Source organism: Nyctereutes procyonoides, unplaced genomic scaffold (assembly GCF_905146905.1).
Source record: "Nyctereutes procyonoides isolate TBG_1078 unplaced genomic scaffold, NYPRO_anot_genome, whole genome shotgun sequence".
NCBI classification, from domain to species: domain Eukaryota; kingdom Metazoa; phylum Chordata; class Mammalia; order Carnivora; family Canidae; genus Nyctereutes; species Nyctereutes procyonoides.
Window position 1 is genome coordinate 8,272,795 of NW_026575034.1, and position 25,484 is coordinate 8,298,278.

Genomic DNA, 25,484 nt, shown 5'->3' on the forward strand with positions numbered 1-25,484 from the left:
GTGGAGAAAAAGGAATCCCCACGCACTGTTGGTGAGAATGTAACTGGTGCAGCCACTGTGGAAAACAGTATGGAGGTTAAAATTAAGAAAAGAATTACCATATTATCCAGTAATTCCACTACTGGGTATTTACCCAAGAGTATGAAAACACTAATTTGAAAACATGCACCCCTATGTTCACTGTAGCATTATCTACAACAGCCAAGATAAGGGAGCAACCAAGGTGTCCATCCACAGATGAATGAATAAAAAAGATATGGGGATACAAATATACATATGTATATATAAAAATATACAATGGAATACTGCTCAGCCATAAAAAAGAATGAAATATTGTCATTTGCAACAATATGGATGGACATAGAGGGGACAATATTAAGTAAAACAGTCAGAGAAAGACAAATAACATATGACTTCACTCACATGTGGAATTTAAGAAACAAAACAAAGGAAAAAAGAGACTAACAAAGCCAGACTCCTAAATCCAGAGAATAAACTGGTGGTTGTCAGAGGGGAGGTGAATGGGGGGATGGGAAATAAAAGGGATTAAGAGCACACTTATCTTGATGATCATTGAGTAATGTGTAGAGTTCCTGAATCATTATATTGTACACCTGAAATTAATGTAACACTATGTTAATTATATTTGAATAAAGACAAAATTGGAGAAAAAAGAATCTTATTCAGGTATGTTGTGCTTCTTGAATTGTAGCTCATTGTCTTTCGTCTGTTGTGGAAAATCCTTAGCTGTTATCTCTTCAAATACTGTTTGAAATATTCTCACCTCCTTTCCTTTGGTACTCTATTTCTTGTATCCTCTGTATCTCGTGCCCTTCCCCAACCTTCATCCTTGTATCTCTCAGTGCTTCCTTTTGGATATTTCCTCCTGACCGAAAATCTAGTTCAATAAACCTCTCTATACCACTGTGCTAAGATCTGCTGCTAAACTCAATTTTAGTTTAGTTTCAGAATATGTTTAACTCTTTTTTAAATCTGCTAGAATTTTTTAAAAAATGTTTTCAAATGCTTGAAATTTACAATTTCTTTTGTCCTTCAACTTAGTATGCATAGTTACTTTATTTTTTTATTTTTTGCTCAACATGGAGCTTGACATCACAACCCTGAGATCATCAAGGGTTGAATGCTCTAAAGACTGAGCCAGCCAGTTGTCCTGCAATAGTTATTTTTAGAGTCCATATCTGACACATCAAATACCAGAAGCACCTGAAGCTCTGTTTTTATTGCTTACTATTTCAGCTGGTTACTGATTTATGTTGTCTTGTGTCCTTGTGTGACTGATTACCTTTGATTATGCGCTGAGCATTGTATTTGAAAAACTATAGAAATTATTTAAGACCGATGATGATAATTTCCTAGAAAGAATCTTTGTGCAAGGAATCTGGGGATGCTAGCAAACACTAAGATCATCTTACTCTAATAATGAGGTCTGAGAATGTCCTGGGCTACCCAGATAATTGAAGCTAGCCTGCAGTCCATGCAAACGTTAATTTATCTTTAATTTTACCCTATTCTTGGATTTAGTCTTTCATGGTCGCAATGCAAAGCACTGGGGAATCACAAAGGCCCTATTTTTGTATTCCTATCCGTGTGAGGCTATCAAAGGGCTACACAAGTCTTTTAGCTGCTACTTCTGAATTGGTAAAATGCCTATTGGGCAAAAGCAGTCCCAAATGTCAAGTCTCCTTTCCTTGGATTTTCTTCTTTTCTGAGTTTTGCTTGGTAATGCTTTACTAACTTATCTGATACTTCAAACAGATGGTATTTTATATTTTCTTTAGCTTTTGTAGTTGTTCTCAGCAAAAGGATCACTCCATTGTACGTAATCCACCATTACAGAAGGCAGATTCATTACTGCATTTTTTTCTTCCTACTTAAGGCTCCCTGCCTGTAAAACCCCCATTCCCTAAACTAGCTTCTCACTTACTAAGTGTCCGTTTAAATGTTACTTCCTCTGTGCAGTCTTCCCTAATCCACAGAGTAGATGCTTCCACACTCTCCCACTAATAACACTTTCCATGCCCATAGTGTTTTTTGTTTAATTACAGACCCCCAACAGGCCCTTAAGGGCAGTCTCACTACGTCTGTGCTCTCCTCCGTATCCTCACTGCCCAGGAACAACACCTGGACGGTCCACCTCAACAGTGAAGACCACTGTGCAGTTACAAAGGCATGAAAGAGCCTGGGAAGTGCAGAGACAAGAGGAAATTAATAAAGCTTCACTAATTGAGAGAACCAATAAACAAACAATGAAGTGACAAAATATGCTCAACTTCTTTCAGGCTTTGGGAAAAGAAAATTATGCTTTATTTCTAACTTCCTATTTTTTTAATTCAAAATTGATATCAGATGTGGATTACTTTAGAAAAACATTCCCTTAAGTCTATACCAACAACAATTACTTGCTCTTCATTAATCTAATGCATACAGTATTAGCAAGGCTTTCTGGAAGAATCCATGCCTAAGGTAAAATTTTAAATATATGTAGGATTATTGAGTAAAAGTAGGTAAGAGTGTGCCAGGCCAAAGGTATCTTTGATATGCCTCTATTATTAGATTCTCTTGTAGAATACCATATTACAATGGCCTATGTATATGTTGGCCTCTCCTACTAACCTAAGATCTTGGGGGTCAGAGATTATATTGTGTTGTACTCACAGGGCCTAACGCAGAAGCCAGAACTAGCATCCTAGTATCAGTACTAATACACATAGTACTAGTATTCAATACATGTTGCCTAAATGAAAAGCTATCTTGAAAAGTATTTGTGTGTGTGCTTGCCACAAAAAATTCGCAGCCCACTGCTTCTCTAGATTTCTATCTTCTACCTGCTTCCTCACATATCATCAGTTTCTCACTGTTTTATATTAATGCTTATTATATCCTTATATTCCATTTTTCATGCTGCTTTTCAATGTTCCCTAAAAACTATCCACCTAAATGTTCCATGGCCCATTCCTAGTTCCTGAAATGGCAGAAAATATTATCAATAGTAAGTAAACATTATAAATTTTAAGAACAAAATAGCAGATACACTGAATTTAAAAATCAATGCAGAACAAAAAGATCCTAGTTTTGTGTTGGCTGAAAAGGTTTAAAACCGAAAACTATTAAATCCCATTTTTGTGACTTAGGTGATCAAGGTCTACCAAATGCTACTTGTCTTTATGAGCCTTTGGGAGTATAGATTAAGTGAAGGAATGCTGAAAGAAACTGGCAGATGGGAAAAAGAGGGCAGGTACAAGATGCAGTGCACTTTACTTTCCAGAAGTGAACAGGATATTTTCTCTTTTGAAAAGTGAGGTAGGGGTGCCTGGGTGGCTCAGTCAGTTGAGCATCTGACTTGTTTTTAGCGCAGGGCAGGACCTCTGGGTCCTGGGATCCAGCCACGATTTGGGCTCTGCAGTGGGTGGGGAGTCTGCTTGAGGATTCTCTCTCTCTCCCTCTCCCTCCCTGCTCCTTGTGCACTCACTCTCAAATCAATCAATCGATCTGAAAACAAAAGAGGTAAAAACATGGTTTCTATCTCATCTGAGCTCTACTAAAAAAGTATCTTACATTTGAAGAACTAAAAGCCTGGTAGCATTCATTTACATTTGTCCTTTAAAGGCTGTAATTTTTCAAAGAAGGTTAATACACCAGTTGTCAAAAGTTCTGGCTTTGTAGTTGCAATTTAAGTGTTTTTTTGACTGCTATCTCCGCACACTGGGGGGTGAGATAAATGACTGACATTTCTGGGGTGGAGCCCAATGCAAGGCCTGATATCAAGACCTGAGCTGAGATCAAGAGTCAGATCCTCAGCCACCCAGGCATCCCTAAAGCTGAAGCTATTAACCACAGTGTTATATTAACACTATTTAAACTTTTCACTTTGATTTTAATCATTTTTAGAAAACTCCCTACTATTTCTGGATTGGCCCTTTTATCATTTAGTCTCCTAGAAAAAAGAAAGATGGACTGATTTTGGTAACTAATAAGTTTTGAGCCATCTGATTGATATATGTAACAAAAATTTATTTTTCCAGTTACTGACTCATCTTCCGATAAAGACTGACCCTTCCTGTGAATACATACATATACATCACATGGCTGGAAACATTAGGTGCTTTAGGATGTTTAGAATTTCTGAATGCCAATACTCACGATGCTTCTGCCAGAGTGTAAGTCAAAGGAAATCTGAACTGAGAAGATTACTTTCTTATAGGTCATTACTCTGGGGATAACTGCCTGACTCAGAGAGGAAAATTCCTGGTCAAACTCATTTATTATCACAAACTAATAATGCTAAGTGGCAGCCTCTGAGAGAAGTCTAGAGAGAACTCCCCTGACATGTCTAATCAAGAGTTCACTATTATTGAATATTTGATAAATAAACCATTTTTAAGCTTATTGCTGTGCTTGAGATAAGTATTTCAGTCCTGCTTGAGTGTGATTATTTTTCTCAAATTTATTCTGACCTTTGGCACTGATGATTTCAAGCATGACTCTATTCCTATCTAGAATTATGAATATAATATAGCATAAGAACCTCAACAATTCACTCAAATTGTATTTTAGAACAATATGATTTTCAAATCCTTTTATAACTCACAATCACTCTTAATGAACTTTTAAAAATGCAGATGCTGAGGCATTATTTACAGCATGGCTTTCTTTCTTTTTTAAAAGGATTTTATTTATTTATTCATGAGAGACACAGAGAGGCAGAGACATAGACAGGGGAGAAGCAGGCTCCATGCGAGAAGCCCGATGTAGGACTCGATCCCAGGACTCTGGGACCATGCCCTGGGCCAAAGGCAGACACTCAACCTCTAAGCCACTCAGGTGCCCCTACAGCATGGTTTTCAAAGAAGGATTAAGGAATCTTTATTCATTCTGAGGACAAATTATTTTAATCAACTTCAGAGTTTCTCATTTTGTGGACTTCTCCATTCTCTCTGAGCAGGTTTAAAATTGCAGGTGATTGCTTCCATTACCATACTCAATGAATATATACTTCAAAGTTAATAGGAAGTGGGAAACATGTCTTTTTAAAAATTAAATTATTTTTTAAAGCTTTTATTTATTCATGAGACACAAAGAGAGGTAGAGAGACACAGGCAGAGGGAGAAGCAGGCTCCATGCAGGGAGCCTGAAGTGGGACTCGATCCCAGGACCCCAGGATCACGCCCTGAGCTGAAGGCAGGTGCTAAACCACTGAGCCATCCAGTATCCCTAAAAATTAAATTCTTAATGGTATGTTTCCAAGGAGAGAGTACAAAAAGTAGATAGGAAGGGGGTGACTGAGTGGTTCAGTCAGTTAAGCGTCTGCCTTCAGCTCAGGTCGTGATCTCCAGGTCTTGGGATCCAGCCCTGCATCAAGCTCCCTGCTCAGCAGGAAGTCTGCCTCTTTCTCTCCTCTTTGCCCCTGCCCACTGTTTGCTCTCGCTCTCTCAAATAAATAAATAAAATCTTAAAAAAAAAAAAAAGATAGGAAGGCAACTAAACACAGAAAATGAGTTGAAAAAAACCCGATTTTAAAAAGGCTAAAATCTTCTGGGGTTTAGCTCAGAAGGCTAGATTCTGTGGTTGGGAAAAATGAAAGATTTGGGGAGGGTCAAGTGAAAGTATCCAAGATTTTGTAGGGAATGCATAGGGTATACCTGGACTTTAATCAAATCTAAACAATATCAGAATTAGACAGGATCCCTCTGAATATGAGACAAAAAGCTTCCTTTCACAGCAGTCACATGTTATATAAAGAATTAGTCACATAATGGGAACATCAGGTAATCAAAATTACTCCGGAAAAATCCCTTAATAAGGTTTTACATTAGAGACTAACATATAAACCATCCCTCAATAAGTTCAATGCAACCAGTTCTGGCAATGGCACAAATCATCATTTCTTTGGCTCAGCTCCAGATGAAGTAGATGGCTTGTAGCAAAGAGCCACGTTGTACTAAAAATATATACTTTTATTTATTTTTTAAAAAGATCCATTTATAAAAAAAAAATCCATTTATTTACTTATTTGAGTGAGAGAGAGTGAGCAAGCATGCATGCGTGATGGAGGGAGGGAGAGAACTAGTGTGTGTGTGGGAAAATCCTCAAGCAGACTCCCTGCTGAGCACGGAGCCCAACTTGGGGCTAGATCACAGGACCCTGAGATCATGATCAGAGCCAAAATCAAGAACTGGCTGCTCACCAAGTGAGCCACCCAGGTGCCTCAAGGTATGTTTTTAAACTTTCTAGATTTTTTTTTCTGTTCATGAAGAATTCATCCATGTTGTAGTATACAGTGAAGATCATCTTTTTTTCATTGATGTATACTCCAAAATATGCCATATTTATCCATCTACTGCTGATAAATGTTCAGCTTGTTTCTAGTTTGAGATTATAATGAAGTATGCTGCAGTGGACACTTGTGTGCATGTCTTTTGGCAAACATGAACACACTTCTGTTGTGTAAAGACCTAAAAGTGAAATGGTTAAGCCACAGAATAAGCATATGTTCAGCTCTGGTAGCTATAGCAGGTAGTTGAGTTGTATGGAAAAAATTTAGCACAATACATTTGCCTCATCACTCTTACACATTTCTTAAAATGTTGTCATTAGCATTATTGTTTAAAAAAAATCCATGTATGAAAAATTTCAAGCATATACACAATTACAAGACCTCTGAGTACCTATCATCTGTATTCAACAGTTACCAGTATTTGGCACTTTTATTTCATCTATTCATCCTCTACTCCCTTTTTTGCTGAACTGTTTGGTAGCAAATACCTGATATGTCATTTCTCCCCTATGTACTTTAGTTTACATCTCTTAAAAAAGAAAGACATTTTCTTATATAACTAGAATGCCTTTATCACTTGTAACCATCAAGTGAATTTAAATATTTGTCTCCCTCATTTATGCTTTGTGAACAGAAGTACTGTTTTGGCTTGTTATTATATTCCCAATGCTTTGCAGCTCTTAGCACATACTACTACTCAAAAACAGTTTCTGGAGATAATTGAAGAGATTTAAGTATTCTCACTACCTTCCTAAGCCTAACTACAAAGGTTCAGGTTTCAGAGAAGAGTACAGAGTTATGGACTGTACTCTAGATCACATGGTCATTTTATAGATAAGGAGAAACCTAAAACTGTAGAGGTGGAATCACATAATTAGAAATGTCCTCCCTCAACACATAAAATTTACTTAATGAAGCCTATTAAAATATATACCAGATGTACCACTAAAATCTATGGTGCAAGTTCAAAACAAATCTTACGATTTCTAAGCAGCACAGATGTGTTTTAATAATTAGTTTCTTTAGCCGATTAGCTTTGCAAGGTCAAAATTAGGTCAATTTACACCTAAAAGTACTAAGAACTGATTTAGTACTCAAGAAATGAGTTTGGAATTATCAGGTTTCTATTGTCAGAGATTTTTCAAAAGCCTTGAAAGAAGATTTAAGTACACAATTACAAAGAAATAGGCTCATCTGAAGTTTTTTTGTAAGCCATTAGAAAAATTTAAAGCTTAATTAAAAAGTAAAATAAAAACAAAGAATACTATGAATAAGAAATCATTAAAGTTTGAATTTTAAACATTTTAAAGTTTCATTTAATAACACTTCCATTACCCTTAAAAATGTAAACCAAAGACTTGCTTTTACTCCATCAAAAGCTAAACATCAGCACCTCTTAAATATATCTTTCTATAATTTATCAAGTATGTCATTAAAATGAGAAAAAAAATGAGAATTGGGAGGTAACATACAATTTATTTTTAGTTCATGGACTAAATTTGTTTTCCTAACTTTAAAAAATCCTCAATATGTAAGCCCAGACTTTCCAGATTCTTTTTAAAAACAACATATGCAAACTTCTGTTTGTAGTTAGGATCTAGAGGTTTGCAAAAGATACTATGATACAAGAAAAACAACAACAAAAAATCCCTAAACAATCATATTTTTCATTAAAACCATCGAACAACCTTGGAGGCAAAGAAGTCTAGATGAACTATTTCCAGCCATCCCTCCCCACTTGAGCAGAGAGAAAGGCTTTCATACATGAGGCCATTTACCCAATGCTGAGGCCCGGGGTGGGAAAAGGAGCAAAAATGCCATAGGCACAGAAACCTAGTTGGAACTAGGAGAACTTGGCCAATTTTTATGCACAGGTCTGAGCCAGTATGATGTACTAGAATCTGGAAAAACCTGACAGGCAGAGCTAGCAAACCTAAAAGGTGGATGAAGCTGGCGGTTGTGCGGCAAAGCAGGCAGAGGTTTTCTTGCAATGCTTAGGTCCCAAAGCCAAAATCTTCTACAACTACACTGTTCCCGGTCACCATTAACATGACATTTCTATTCAACTCTCTCTGCTATTCCAGAAACTTGCCCAGGAAGATGAAGTTATTTGTTTTAGGCACCTAAGAAATCTATTTATAAAACAGACCTTTCAACTAATCCTGAGAATAAATGCCCTCTTCTTAAAAAGAGATGACTCACTCAACTAGACTGTTTACTCTTCTAGATTCACTTTGAAACTCACACTCTCATTGTATCTACCAATTCTCAACTAGATCATGAGCCATGCCAAATCTGCATCATAACCCTTCCTTCCCCTGCAAACCTCCTGCTCTGCCCTGAAAGATCCACGAAGATCAGATTTCCCAACCTCAAAATATCCTGACTTTTTCCTTCTCCCTAAACTTAGCTACATTTTGATGTCTTCTCAGGAAACTAACGAGAGGGAGGGGCCTGATCCGTGTCAAAGACACTGGAAATTAACTGCAGTGGTACCCATCCCTGACCAAGCTCAATTCCAGATTAAATAAAAGGGATCAGCCCTTCAATCCTAGTTGCCAGACAGAGGTAAGTGGAAGCCCTTCTAGGGGAAAATATTACTTATTTTAGTTTGTATTAGCTTTTCATATAATGGCTAGCACAAAATATACAATTATGAAATATGAGAAGAGGAAAATGTGACCCAAAATCAAAAGAAAAAAAGCAACAGGGACGCCTGGCTGGCTCAGTCAGGGGAGTGCACAACTCTTGGGTCTTGGAGTTGTGATTTGAACCCCACACTGGGTACAGAGATTATTTAAATAAATAAAACTTAAAAAAAAACAAAAGGTTACAGAAGTAGAATCACAGTTGGCTTAGGGAAGTAGCAACAGACCTTAAAAGAACAATTAAAAACATGTTAAGACATTTAGATAAAAATATTGACCAACTTGGTTAAAATAAAAAAGAATGATAGCTCAAAAAATGAAAATAGAAATTCTGTAACTGAAAAACGTTATTTAACATGAAAGTATTAAGGGGCTATCTTAACAGTAAAAGGAAGACAGATGAAGAAAAGACCAGTGAATTAAAAAATAGGTAAATAGAAACCATCCCAAAGTGAACTTTTTAAATGTTTTTTTTTTTTATTTTTATTTATTTATGAGAGAGAGAGAGAGAGAGAGAGGCAGAGACATAGGCAGAGGGAGAAGCAGGCTCCATGCACCGGGAGCCCGACGTGGGATTCGATCCCGGGTCTCCAGGATCGCGCCCTGGGCCAAAGGCAGGCGCTAAACCGCTGCGCCACCCAGGGATCCCCCAAAGTGAACTTTTTAAATGGCTACTATACTTCAGTCTTTTCCTTCAACTTTTTCATCCTTGGAAACAGGTTTCCTTATTTGTTTTCTCTTTAAAACAATTTTTAAAGATTTTATTTATTCATGAGAGACAGAGAGAGAGAGAGAGAGAGAGCGAGAGAGGGAGAGAGGGAGAGAGGCAGAGACACAGGCAGAGGGAGAAGCAGGCTCCATGCAGGGAGCCCGATGTGGGACTTGATCCCAGGACTCTAGGATCATGCCCTGGGCTGAAGGCAGGTGCTAAACTGCTAAGCCACCCAGGTATCCCAGGTTTCCCCATTTAAAATAAAATCTTTCTGAGGGGCAAACTGTTTTTTTCTTCCTCAGAGGTTCCTGGCTTAAAATTTAATTACCAACTACAATTTTCCTCCAGAAAATACCTCTTTTGTGCTCCTGTTCCCACACCTCTGTATGTGTATCTATAGTCATAATTTTATATTCATACTGAAATTTTCTTAGCACCTGTCTCCTCTCACTTGAGTGCCTTTTCAGGACAGAGAATGGGTTTTTTGTGTCGTGTGTGTGCACATTTGTGCACAGATTTCAGACAAGTGCGTGGGACATAGTCAGTATTTAATATTTGTTTAACAAACTGAAGTATCTATTGATACAAATTCTTATATTAATGATTTTAAAAGTTATGAGAAAAAATTAAATACCTCTCAATGCGACTGTACTCATATTAATGTATTTTGATAAAATCCAAAAGATTTTATTGTAAAAAGTTTTTAAATACAAATATAAAGAAAAAAATCTGTTTTTTTTTACTCCATTGGCTCATATTTAATTTAGCAACTGTAATAAAATGAAAATCCCTGGGAAAAATAACACTCTTTGTTAAATGAGGTTTAAAAATATATTAAGGAAAGTTTATACAAACTGAACATTGTTGTACCAGTCATTGTTTCAGAACATGCTAACAGAGATGTACAATAAAAGAAAAAATAATGCTGAAATTAATATATAAAAATGATTGCTCTAAGAGTTAATGTATCAAATAAAATTCTTTACCTGTCACAGACTTTTTTGAGTATATAATCTGATAAAATCATCTTAAATATTTTCACAGTAAACAACTCATTTCTTATACAAAAGGAAGTATGAAAAGTCATTTAAAGTATACGTAGGGTTATGAAAAAGGATGCCTGACTGTATCTTTAAGCATGACAGATGACAATATAAATGCTGCTGGAACATGGAGGGGGAATATTACACAATTTCATAAATAACGTTAAAAATAAACTAAAACTCACAAAATAAAATGTATTAGTTCTAAATTATATGGCTTTAAACCACCTGCTTTTGAACTCTTACAAATTCTCCATATAATAATAGACTGTATTGCTCATTTACTGCAAGATTAGGCAGGCTGTTATGATAGTTAGGTGCCAACTAAACTTCATATCCCATCATAAAAACAAAGGCAATTTGACCTAAACTGTCAATATATCATGACACATAAAAAATGCTCAGAAAATAACTATGTATGTGCTACTAGTATTCACTGGAAAATAATCCTTTAACCAAGATCTAAGACACTTATGTATGATTATCATATCATGTTTAACATAAAAAAGTTTGTTAATGCAAAACACTACATTAAAAATTCTATCAAATTTCTTCTGTGGTGTGTGTATGTGCTGTGTTGGTAGTGAAGATTGCAAAGAAAAGATGTTTTCTAATAACGGTTCTAAGAAACTTGAGAAAGCCATCTAAAAACACTATCAGTCTACAGCACACATGCTTTTGAAATTAAATGCAAAGGGGGTGTCCTTAGCATCTTGTTACTTTGAAAAATCCAATTTCCTCTAATATTTTAATTAGGCTACAAATTAGGCTAGAATCTCATTAGAAATAAATTGTTATGCATATATTTAAAATGGGCTTAACTACTCAGAGAAATCATCCATCTTACTTTTTGGCTGTGTATTCAAGTTTTAAGCACAAGGGAAAAAGTATTTAATATATTTGAACGTCTGCACTCAGCAGGACAAAGGTAGATATTTTTCTTTATCTAAAAAAGACATACCTCTTCCTCCCCAAAGTAACTTTTCCATCTTTTGGCAGGCATTGTATTTTTTTCTTTTTTCTTTTTTTTAGTATTTTCACTAATTCTTCTTACAATATAAAGGAGAAACAAAGTTCCAATTAGGCACTCATCCTTTTTAATACCTTTGTTGTGGATTATTCCCAAGTAACCAGGCGAATAATCTATCTATTCAAAAGTAGCCTTAGAGACTAGGCTTGCATAATAGCTCCAGATGGTTGGTAGGAAAATAGTTTAAGAAGTTGGCACCATCTCAGAGAGCAAAAGATAGTTGGAGTAGATACGGATGGGTAGTTGGGACTCACAGATAATGAAAATGTAATAAAGGCATTATAGACCACAGAACCTTATGTCAGTCTCCTGTTGGGTAAGCATGCCGGGAAGGAAAGTTCCTAAGACATGTAGGTGCTTGACCAAATAATAAATTTGCTCTGAACATGTGAAGAAAAAAAAATTGAAGATCTTTTTCTCTGCAGCAAAGAAGATGGGATATGCGACATGTTATCACATAAATCTGTCAGCTCTATCTCCGAGGAAGAGTGCATTTTGATTAACTCTCTTTCTCTCTCCCTACCAACAACTGCTACACTATAGGCCAAGAATCCCATTTTTAGATCTATTTCAAATGCAACATGCTACCTCCTTTCTTCCACACCTGGAATATCTCATTTGTAAGCTTCTTTTATCTTCCTTTAATAGTGTGTACAATCCCACTAAAGGGATTTTTAGGGGGTCAGGATATTTCACAAGTAAGACATAGTATTTTATTTTTTCTTTACCCACAAAATGGGAAGATTAGCACTTTCTTCAAATAGTTAAGAAGACTAAATGAAATGACTTTAAAGTGATTAGTACATTATGTGACTTGCAAGTGTTCATTGAGACATTATCGCCAAGACAATTTATATTGGCAAATTATTTTACAGAATAATCTCAGAAGGGTTAACATTGAATAAGTACTAAAATCTGTATGTTTGGTACCAGGCACACATTCAATAAATATGGTCTGAGACTATATATTCCTCTCAAAGGTAAGTTACAGAAGTATGTTTATCAGCAGTGATCAGACACTGCAAGTCCACTTCAACCTTCTATCACTTTCTTCCTAAACCCCGGAACTATTTCATTTTCAGACTTTTATAATTAAAATCATCCAGGCAAGTTGGGAATAAAAATACAAATTTAAAAGGCTCTTTACAGATATCAAGTAATATAACAGTTTCTTTTTGATTCATTTTTATTATGGAACTCTGACTATACAGGAACAAATGAAGCAAGTACCTATTTGATACGTTCTTTAATACAAAATTCCTGATTACATTCTTTGTGTTAAACAGACTTTACCACTTTTTTTGGTGTTTTTTTTTTTTAAGATTTTTATTTATTTTTTCATGATAGAGAGAGGCAGAGACATAGGCAGAGGGAGAAGCAGGCTCCATGCACGGAGCCCGATGTGGGACTCGATCCCAAGACTCCAGGATCACACTCAGCAGACACCCAACCGCTGAGCCAACCAGGCGTCCCTATTTTATTTTTTAAATATACAGAATAAAACCAAGATCATTAAAGGATAAGTATAATGTCTTTCAACATAAAGCTTCTTATACTCTATGGCAAATACAGGAATAGAAAATAATTCTATATATGCATTATGAAACTCTTTCTGTGGCCTAACACAATAGCTGAAATTACTTCCTATGACTTTTTTTTTTTTAAGATTTTATTTATTTACTCATGAGAGACACAGAGAGAAAGAGAGGCAGAGACACAGGCAGAGGGAGAAGCAGGCTCCATGCAAGGAGCCAGATGTGGGACTCATTCCCAGGACTCCAGGATCACACTCTAGGCCAAAGGCAAGCTCTAAACTGCTAAGCCAACCAGGGATCCCCTTCCTAAGACTTTTTAATTGCTAGAGCCAACATGATGTATGTGCAGCCAAACAGAAGTGATGAATGAAGATCTATAAGGAAGAACTGAACAGCATGACCTGGGAAGGGAAGATAGGAACAGGATGGTAGTGAAGAGTTCTGTTCATCTGGGGTTGTCAGTGGTGCCTACCACTTACTTAAGAGGACCAAGGGCATTAGGATTTCCAGGGCCTGCAGTGGTATAGGCAGCTTTGTAGGAGGCTAGTTCTTCTAGGATGTGGTTTAAGAATGTTTTGTAGAAGTTCAAAATATAGTCTATTCCTTTAGCTCTCCCAATGTGTCTGGAATTATGTTATTTTAATTCTTTAGTAAATCACCTTTTGCTTTTAACAAGCTGATTTGGGCTTTGCTGTCTGAAACTAAGAACCCTGACCAATAACCCAAAAAATAAAGAACATTTAAAAAAAACTCAGTAAATCCATTTGTCTACCTAAAGTTAAAAAAAATATGCATAATTAAAAACAAAGAGCTTTTGAGGTCTTCACTACAGTTTTTTTTTTTAAGATTTATTTATTTATTCATTCAGAGAGAGCGAGAGAGAGGCAGAGACACAGGCAGAAGGAGAAGCAGGCTCCACGCAGGGAACCTGACGTGGGACTCGATCCCGGGTCTCCAGGATCACACCCCAGGCTGCAGGCGGCGCTAAACCGCTGCACCACCAGGGCTGCCCTTCACTACAGTTTTATATTGGCTTTACTCTGATTCATGTGAGAGACAATGAACGAAGATTTGAAATAATATTTAATAATACTGGTAATATGGTAATTTCTGTCTAAGAATTCCCTTATAGATCGATCAACTGTCATTAATCAAGAGGTCTTTTTTTTTTTTTTAACTCTTAAGGATTACTAACATCAAACACAGAGTAAATCTAAGAGTTAAAGTCTTTAGCCTGTAATTTCAATTGACCAAATCATTTCAATTACTAAAACAGTACAACTTGAAAATCTGGGAGAAATGAATGGGAAGAATGAAATTTTGTTTTTAATCAGTTAAACAAATATAATGTCTGCCCCCAAATAATAAATCTGGGATCCAGGTATTTCCCTTTTAAAAAATGTAAAACCAGCTTTAATGAAAAAAAAAATCCTTAAAACATCAAAGCACACTGTTAAATTCACTTGGATATCAAATAACAACTGGGTCAAAATAAATGGAAACTTTTTTTAAATGGAAACAATTTTTAAGAAGTCATAAAATCTTTTGTATGTCAATCTTTTAAAAAATCAGGTTCAAGAGTCAAAGTTAACATGACTGGGGATCCCTGGATGGCTCAGCGGTTGAGCGCCTGCCTTCAGCCCAGGGCGTGATCCTGGGGTCCCGGGATCAAGTCCCACATCGGGCTCCCTGCATGGAGTCTGCTTCTCCCTCTGCCTCTCTCTCTTTCTCTTGTTCTCTGTGTCTCTTATGAATAAATGAATAAAATCTTTTAAAAAAATTAACATGACTATAATCTGTTTCACACAGTTCTTGACTATATAGTTTTCAGTAAAATTTTAGTATTTTAAGGTATAATTAATATTTCAAAAAGTATATAGTTAATTTTTAAAATATATCAGTACCACCTATGTAACTTCATACTTTCTTAAGGTCCACATTTTATTAACATTCTGAGTCTTCTATGTTAGTATTAACATACATTTAGAAATTATTTAAGAAAAAATTTAAATACATTTTATTTTTTATTTTTTTAAAGATTCGATTTACTTATTCATGAGAGACAGAGAGAGAGAGAGAGAGGCAGAGACACAGGCAGAGGGAGAAGCAAGCTCCATGCAGGGAGCCTGATGTGGGACTTGATCCCGGGACCCCAGGATCACACCCTGGGTGGAAGGCAGGCGCTAAACCGCTGAGCCACCCGGAGATCTCCAAATACATTTTAATAACCTAACATTTCTGGCTACTTTGTAGGTGCATCCACATATTTTAACTAATTAATGTGTGTAAATAGTCTACAAGACAGAAATTATTACCATTTTTCTTAAAGAGCTGATTAGCCTGAAGTACAGATTACCTAGGCAACTTGAGCAAATAATTTCAGACTGGAGAGTGGCAGAACCAAATGTGAATCCAGATTTGTTGAACTTTTCTAACACCCATACTTTTCCTATTACATCGGGATGCTTCTTTATTTTTATTTATTTATTTATTTATTTATTTATTTATTTATTTATTTATTTATTTAATTTATTTATTTTTATGATAGTCACAGAGAGAGAGAGAGAGAGAGAGGCAGAGACACAGGTAGAGGGAGAAGCAGGCTCCATGCACCGGGAGCCCGATGTGGGATTCGATCTCGGGTCTCCAGGATCGCGCCCTGGGCCAAAGGCAGGCGCCAAACCACTGCGCCACCCAGGGATCCCCGGGATGCTTCTTTAAAGAAAGGTAAATGATCAGTTTCTTTACTATGTTTTACACAGGAGTATAAAATATTATACCAAGTAGACATATTTTACTTCCACCTACACTGAGTGAGTGTTAAGAGTTATTAGGAGGGGCAGGACATGAACTTCTCTGTGAAGATAAAGATGAGTGCTCTCAATTGGTTACATGAGAGGCAATAAGGAAGACTCTATAAAGAAAAATCATTTTGCAAACATGGTATCTTAATACTTTCTCCTCCGAACTAAACTAACTTTTTTGAAGTCTACTGACCTGTCAAAACTGATCTGTTCAATAGTCTAACAAAGGCAAAGATAGACTGTCACAGGCAATCGTCTTTTTCATTTATCACAAGTCTGGTAATTAATTCATTAGCCTGCCAATCAACTGCACTGCTAGTGAGATTTGTGAAAGGTGAATGAAACAGCTTACCGTGCACATGGATGTCTTTGTAATTTGCAGGGTAAAATCTGAAGAAAACTCCAAAGCTGAGACAGATGTTGTATGGCAATCTATTTGCTACCCATTAAAAAAGAGTGAAGGAAGAATTTAGTAAAAATAGCAAAAACAGAACCCAAAGCAAACAGATAAATATTACTTCTTTTTTATGCAAAAAGAATTACTGTTTAATCATTCAAACCCCACTTCTGGGGTTGTTTCCAAATTTAAAGGCTACTAATATTATCATTTAGTTGATTTCTGTTTAAAACAAATTAGTATTTTTTTACTTAGGCTTCTTGTAAGAATATTATATATCAAATCATGGCTCTGATGTGCTAAAGTTCTAAGATACATTAAGAAACTTTCAAATAAAATTCTTGTTTTCCAACTAAAATTATATTGTATACCACTGGTGGTACATATTTGTTATAAATTATGCAAGGATAAGAGTCAACATTTTTATAGGAAATTCCAACTTGAAAACATAAGCTAATGAAAACGGTAAGGTATTTTAGAATTCCTTTCTGTAATTGCATTCAAAGATAAGTTTGTTAGATATTAGGAAAAATCCTAACAGTTAAAATCAAAGAGCCAAACCAATGAAAAAGATTCAACTCAGGAAGACAATGGCCAAAGAGCTTTATTTTCCTGTTCTATCCTGGTTCACATCCTCCTTAACTTCACTATGGAGAGCAGATGGATACCAACCATGGCAGTTGGAACAGGATCACAAAGAAGGCCATGAAGGCCTGACTTGCCATGAGTAGATTATGATACAGCATACACAATCCATAGGACTATATACCAGGGGCATTATCCTCTTTTAAATAGCTTGAGAAAAATTTAAAGAAGTTACAATGTGGTTGCCTTTTATTTGTAGAGGATTGTGGAACATGGAACAAAATATATTTACCTAAACAAACAAATAAATGATTGTTTAAAAAAACCAGAAGGTTATGTGTACTTTTTAAACACCTTTGTTTTCAGTCTAAAATTTTCTATTTCAACTATTTATTCATAGCAGTTTTTAACATTAAACGAAGAGAGCACTAGAGAGAAAAATTAGCCCCTCCCTCCCTCTCTTTTTTGTACAGCCTTGAGGCTGAGGTTGTAACTGTACACTCCTACCCAGAATCAAAAGAATACAAATAAATCTCTTACTATCAGTGTACCAGAGCACTCTATACAGTACTATAATCATTAACCAGGCTATAGTTTTTTTCTTAAAGGCTGAATGCAATTTTAATCAGCTTGCTCTTGTTGAGAAACATTTATGTTTATTATTCTATGCCAACTTTAAATATTTTATCTTTTAAGAACATTAACAAATATTTTATTGAATATTTTATGTAGAGGATAATTATTGATGCTATGAAAGTAACAGTGTGACTACAAAAATGAGACAATGTTCTGAACCTAAAACTGAACAAACTATATTTATCTAATTGAAACAAATTAAGACATTTTTAAGAAAGGCAATGACTTTTCACTGCAAAGTTATTTAACCTATCCCATGTAAATCTGACACAGCAAAATTCACAATAAAACTAGATTGACATGGTGAACAGTAAGATTTTAAAATATAAAAGGAATTAATCTAGAAATCTGAAAAGAGTAGGGCTTTAGTTGCATAGGCAAATTCACTGTAATTACTTAATCTAAAAAGGTAGAAGAAACTTGAATGTGAGACTTTAAACTGTGCAGAATATATGATATGACTGAATAATCTGGCTATAAATGGCTATAAATGAGAAACTAGAATAAGGCCAGGTAAGTGGTAATGAAGCAGGTTTTTTTGCCTTCAAACCTCTCAGTATAAGGAACTTTGATATACAAAGAGAAGTGATTCCAAAGGATGATATAGTCAACTGGTAAATATTGTAACCTTAAGGTACATTAGATTGGTTAATATAGGAAGACTAATCACTGTTTTGAAGGCAATATATAATATCAATATATTAATTTCAAATACTGAATTCATACATGAAAACTAACAAAAAAATGGCAATTCTTTGAAAATAAAAGTAAAAACCCCTACCTTAATACTACAAGCATCTGAAATCAGAGTCTTCGGATCTAAAACTTCTACAACAGCTTCTGGAATAACTGCTTTCTTCATACAAGACATGTTGAAGCCATAGACATTATCCCAAAACGCAATTCGATCAGCATGTTTATTCATATCACTTACTGCCACAAGGCTGATAGTGCAAATATCAGGGTAGACTGTAACAGATAAAATACCCAACAATTTACCATTATCTCCCTTTGTGGCAAAATATATTTCTTTAAAGGCTAAATATAAATACCAGAGTCATCAGTATGAATTGCTAGCTAAATATAAGTACCAATATCATTGGTATGAATTACTAGCAGTGAAAGATTAACAGAGTTGTAGATGAGGGAAAATAACCTAGCTCCTATCTTTTAAATAGCCTCTTAAAAAAAAAATTCTGTTACAGTATGGCAAGATTCAAATAAGGATTTCAATGATAGGTTCCAATTACAATAATTAAAACAAGGTGGCACAATTAAATAAACCTGAAATGAACATATTTATTCGTATTAAACTTACAAAATGTTGACTTTAAAAAGATAGATAAATCTTTGTACATTATTCTGTAACATGTAGAAAGAGACAAATCACTTAAAAAGGTATGTGACATGTAAAAACATCATGATGGAATTTTATGGTTCCTTATTTATTAAAAAGGAAATGCTTATCATAGCATCAAGTATGTACTAGGTAAGTTCTTCTGATGTATAAACTGTGGATCCATGTCCATGTCCCTATTCTCAGGAAACTTATATTTAGACAATTTTGACAAATAAATGGGCAATTATTTGTGATACAATATATACTAAGAAAAGGGGAGGTAAAAGGTACTGAGGGAGCTCACAGCAAAAATAGCTAATTCATATTTGGCTATAGCAGGGGTGTCAGGGTATTTTATAAGAACTGAAGAAGACATAAATTAGGAGTGGGGAGGGAGTGTTCTAGGCAGAGCAAGCAGTGTGCATATAAGGTCACAGTTATATACACTTTAATTTGAGAGAAAGAGATATAAGACTAGAAAGGTAAGAAGGGAGCAGAGAAACCTTGGCTGGGTAAATCATGTTATTAGTAAACTGGATTTTATCCTAATAATGACAAGGCTGTGAACAATTTCACATAGGGTTACAACTCGATCAGATTTTGGTTTGGAAAAGCCAGATGGAGTAAAAGTGAAGAATGAATGGGAAGATGCAAGATTAAGACAAAGACAAAATAAGAGATAGTTGTAATAACCTAGGTGACCTGAAGTAGAACAACGGCTGTGGGAATGGAAAGGGGGAGATATATATACAGCTGACCCTTGAGCAACACAGGTTTGAACTGTGCGGGTTCACTTATACATGGAATTTTTTTGGATAAATATAGTACTGTGAATGTATTTTCTCTTTCTTATGATTTTATTAATAACATTTTCTTTTCTCTAGCTTACTTTATTGTAAGACTACAGTATATAATACAAACAACATACAAAACGTGTTAATCGATTGTTGAGGTTACTGGTAAGGCTTCCAGTCAACAGTAGGCTATTAGTAGTTAAGTTTTTGGGGAGTCAAAAGTTATAGACTTTTGACCACACAGGAGGTGGGGCAGTTGATGTCCCTAACTCCCATATTGTTCAAGGGACATTTAAGGAGGAAAAACTCACAGGACTGGCTGGCTGTGGAGGTGATGAAGAGGAAAGAGTCAAGGACAATAGTTTTAGCAGCCGAGAAGATTGTGGTACTAACCATTACATTAGGGAATAAATAAGGGCAGATTCAAGAGGAACGTAAGAATTCAGTGCTTATAGGACAAATGGGTAAAAATATCCAATAAGCAGCTGAATAGATGGGACTGAAATTTAAGATATGATCTGGGTTCAAGATATAAACTTGGGACCATGATCATATGAATGGAAATGTATGTTATTGGAGCTCATCAAGTCATCTAGGGAGAGTACATGATGAGTACTATGATTTAAGGGATGTATAGAAGAAAAGAAGGCTGATAATAAATGGCTGAGAAGCTGGGGCCACCAAAGCAAGAATACCAGCAGAGTAAGTGTTAAGAGAAGCGAGGGGAAAAGAGCGATTCAGGAAGAAACAACTCTAATAATAAGGGTACAAAGTCTGTATAGCACCAAATTAAAAAAATATTGATTTTTTTTCTCTGACAAATAACAAAATTAACTTTGTCCTTCAAATAAGATTCAGGGGATTCATGAATTAAAATATAAATCACATTTTCTTATATCACTAAACTGAAAGTAAGTATATATGTACCAAAGAAATGCACAAAAGATTAACTAGCCTTCAGACTTAAACTGCAGTAAATAAGCCTCCCTTTCCCCCAAACTTTATTTCTATCCACAGCCTTTAGCTGCACCATGCTAGAGTTGGCTGCCATGTACCATGAGTCACTTCTACTCTCCTCCTCTTCCACAGCCATGGTGAGCCTCTTGACTGTATTTTAATTCCTATTATCAATTCTTCAAAGCATTTAGTTTGTTGACTATGCTGATCCAGCAAGAGTATCAGCTATAGGAAAGCATGTTTAGTTTCTTGAACCAAATCCTTAGATGAGAAACACTGAAGAAGAAACAGAATTCTACAGCAACTTTAGATACCTGGCAACTTCTTTAGATATCCTTTGTTGGACTTAATATGACAATCATACAAGCTCCCACATTTTCCCCTGGAACTTCATCCTTAAAAAGGAATATAGTAAGGGTACAGATCAGGGATCAGCACACCTTTTCTATAAAGTAACTATTTCAGGTTTTGTGGGCCATATGGTCTTTATTGAAACTATTTATCTTTGCCCCTATAACTGTGAAAGCAGCTACAGACAATAAGTAAATAAATGAGCTTGGCTATGTTCCAATAAAACTTTATCTACAAAAACAGGCAGCAGGCCAGATATGGATATCCTTGATAGAGATGTGGGAGAACGGATGAGGGAGGTCATTATCAGAGCCACCATATTGTACTACTTCAGGGAGTGCCAGTCACACTATAGTCTATGGGAAACTGAATATCCTTCAGAGTTACAATGTGCACAGACATACAAATCACTTAACATAGCTCAGAGTTCTTCTATTTCAATTATGAAAAATCTTAGTGAAAAATTAAAAATCATTATTCTCTATATCAGGGTCTGGCAAACAAGGCCATGGTTCAAATTCAGTCCCCTGCCTGTTTCTGTAAACAGTTTAACTGGAACACTGCCACCCTCACTTACTTACCTATGGTCTAGGGCTGTACTGTGTTCCAGTGGCAAAGTTGAGTAGTTGGGACAGAGACCGGATGGCTTACAAAACTGAAAATACTATTGTCCGGCATTTTGTAGAAAAAGTTTTCTGACCTCTGGCTCTGTATTCAAGCACTATGATATACTAGTACTACTACTAAGAAATAAGGATGATTTTTTTTTCTTTATAAAGATTTTATTTATTCATGAGGGGGGGGGGCAGAGACACAGGCAGAGGGAGAAGCAGGCTCCATGCCGGAAGCCCGACGTGGGACTTGATCCCGGGACTCCAGGATCACACCCTGGGCCAAAGGCAAGCGCCAAACTGCTGAGCCACCCAGGGATCCCCTGGGATAATTTTTCATAACGAAAAGCTACTACTAAAATAAATTTTAAAAAGTTTAAAAATATTTTTGTAATAAGCAACTGGAAGAGGTATGATTTTACTTTTTCTAGCGTTGAGGTATATTTTTCAAGGTAATTATATTTCACAAAGATACAGAAAATGTTTTTTGTTAACATTTAAAAATGAAATTAATTTTATCTTTGTTAGAGCTATGAATATTCATAAAGGACCTGTACTCAGTGTTATAGGCCAGTTTAGTTCCATATCCACCTCCTCACAGCTGGCTAAAATTTTGGGTCACCTGCCAGAATCTTGCCTAACCTTTTACCTTCACATTGTGACACATTTGTCATTTGGTTTTTGCCAGATAGAAGCAAAACTGAGTAATTATTCCTTCTTGTAGGTGAAATTAACAAAGCGCTGATTGGACAAAGCACCCTCTTAACAGACCATTTATAAATTCATGGCTTTGACATCTGTGTCCTTCTCGATTCACTGCCCAGAATTCATTTGTCACTAGAACAGCTCACATGGTGAATAAAGATGGGAAATCCTTTATCCCTTAGAAATGCCTTGCAAACTTTTGGACACTAAAGGGTAAGACTGAGATGCATAAAGAAACAATTCCTTGTAAGCAATGGCATCACTGCATGTATATAAATAACCAGAGAATAAAAAGGTTTTAGAACAAAAGGAGATGATAAGTCAAAATAAACTATTCTACTCACTCACAATATACATCAATGATATGGAGAAAGATTTTAGTAAACTAACAGTCAATGACAAAATGATTGATATATATATATAAAGGGAAGTATACTATCAAGTTACAAAGTCAGTAAATATCTAAAGTTGGATAAGCTTAAAAATCAATTTCCAACTTATATAATAAGAATATCTTAAAAAAATTAATTCTGATTTGGAAATTGGAAACACTGTCCTATCATTAACTTATAAATAAATAGTGACTAGACCTAGCTTAGCTAGGCTAAAATATGGCTACAATTTTTACTGAGAAATTATGTATTGAAAAAAAGTAGAAAATGATACTACTGCAAGATCACTGAACCAAACAAAAATAACAAATGTGAAAAATGCAGATTTGAAAATGAGGAAGCAGACAGTGAATTATAGAAATACTAAAGGAAACCTCCAAGCACTATGAACCATGATCAGTGGCTGATTATACGAAGATAAATTATGTGACAGTCAAGTCTTCATAGCACAATGTTTAAATTCATTTCAAAATTTTTATACGGTATAAACCTAACACTAATCTCATTTTACTAGCTATAGCTCATTATACTGTAAATCTACAGTTTATCAGATGTAACTCAGGAGGGGGATTAACCTTTATTGAGCAACTACTTCATTTCGAGCATCTCATTTAGATTTTTGTTTGATTCTATTAAGATAGATTATAATCCTCATTTTACAGATAAGAAAACTGACATTAGTAGCGGTAAAGTAACTTGCTCACGTTACCAGTCTTGATCAGCTAAGTGGGTAACTATAACCGTATCTGACAAAGGGATTCAACATAAGGTCTAATTGCAAAATCTATATGCTTTCCATTATGCATGAAGCTACATTTTATGATTTTCAAATGGAAGAAAGGAAAAGAGGAACTCCATTTTCCTAAGGTAAATGAGCACTTGTTCAAAGAGAAAGAGGAGGGAGAAAAGGGTTGAGAAAGATTGGAGATTAATAACATTTCAGGGCAAAGTGAGGAAAATGGAAACATTCAGCTTTACTTATTCCAGCTGAGTTATGGAAGTACATGGTGCGAAAAGAAACACTAAAAAGGAAAGCAACCAAGTAGAAATGAAGGAGCAGTGTGTAAGCTGTACAATTCAGCTTTCCACAGAGAAGGAAATAGCTAGGAAGGTACAGAAGCAAATAGGGACGTTACAACAGAGGCAATTTGTTAGTAGCAGAGATCAGGTTTCCAATGCAAAACTGTGGAGAGACAGATCTATTGGTGAAGAATGTATCCTATATATCGCCCACTCTATTTTGCTGCCCCCTTCTGAACTACTTGTAGAAATTCTCTGTTACAAGGCAGGGCCTGCTTCCCTCTACAGAAGCTGAAAATGACAGAAGCTTGCTTCCCCTCTCTCGCTTGTAGGTTAGGCATGTACACATGACCTAGGTTCACCAATGATAAGCACCTAAAAGTCTGGCTACTTCTCAGAGGCAGCAAGGTCTACTGTTTGTTAAGATCAGCAATGTGACATGCCAGACAGTGCCCTGTATTAGGGTAGTGGTATTACGTCTAAACCAGTCCTGTAAAAAACAAAACAAAACAAAACAAAACAAAAAAACAGTCCTGTAACATAATTCTGAATGTTATTCCTGGCTGTATACCTTCCAGCCTGGTTTTCTAGCTCTCACAAGAACTTAATAATCTATCCTATCTATCCTTTTAATAATCTACCCTATCTATCCTTTTTTTTTCCTATCTATCCTTTTAATAAAGTTCTACTCTGTTAAATAGCCAAGGTAGATTTCTATTTTTTTCCAACAATAACTTGGAGTGATACAAAGGAAAATGTATATTTTAAATAAATTCTTTAAAAAACCCAACCCAAATAAACGAATAAATAAATAAATAAATAAATCCTTAAAATAAGGCTTTCCCCCTACATTTTGGTTCAAAGGATCTGATGTGGGGCCTGAATATACATATTTTTTTTAAATTTATGATAGTCACACACACAGAGAGAGAGAGAGAGAGAGAGAGAGAGAGAGAGAGAGGGGCAGAGAGAGAAGCAGGCTCCATGCACCGGAAGCCCGACGTGGGATTCGATCCCGGGTCTCCAGGATCGCGCCCTGGGCCAAAGGCAGGCGCTAAACCGCTGCGCCACCCAGGGATCCCCTGAACATCCATATTTTTAACAAAAGGCCCTGTTGAGATGAGAAAACAATGAGTTAGGAACTGACTGTCTTCGTAACTATGCGTTGTATGGATGCAGTCTCCAGGATCACTCCTCCCCAGGCTGAAGGCAGCGCTAAACCGCTGAGCCACCCGGGCTGCCCGGCAGTATGGTATTGATGAAGAGAGACTTACAGATCAAATGAACAGAATACAAAAACATATCCACACATACATGGCCAATTAATTTTCAACAATGATGCCAAGCAATTTATGGGAAAGGAAATCATTTCAACAAAGAGTGCTAGAAAATAGTAGTATCGGGATCCCTGGGTGGCTCAGCGGTTTAGCACCTGCCTTCAGCCCGGGGTGTGATCCTGGAGACCCGGGATCGAGTCCCACATCGGGCTCCCTGCATGGAGCCTGCTTCTCCCTCTGCCTGTGTCTCTGCCTCTCTCTCTCTCTGTCTCTCATGAATGAATAAATAAAATCTTAAAAAAAGAAAATAATAGTATTTATGTTTACCTCACGCTATACACAAAAATTTGAAA

The 25,484-nt window shown here is 35.9% G+C and overlaps 1 protein-coding gene across 2 annotated transcripts in view; it reads right to left on the reverse strand.

Annotated features, from left to right (window-relative positions):
- Positions 1-25,484, reverse strand: part of PRMT3 (protein arginine methyltransferase 3) — a 124,775-nt gene that overhangs the window by 26,440 nt on the left and 72,851 nt on the right. For both annotated transcript variants that reach the window (XM_055317790.1, XM_055317791.1), the window contains 2 exons: positions 18,467-18,654; positions 16,420-16,506 (listed from right to left, as the gene is read on the reverse strand). In XM_055317790.1, the coding sequence (XP_055173765.1) occupies positions 16,420-16,506; positions 18,467-18,654 (275 nt within the window). The remainder of the gene's footprint in view (positions 1-16,419; positions 16,507-18,466; positions 18,655-25,484) is intronic.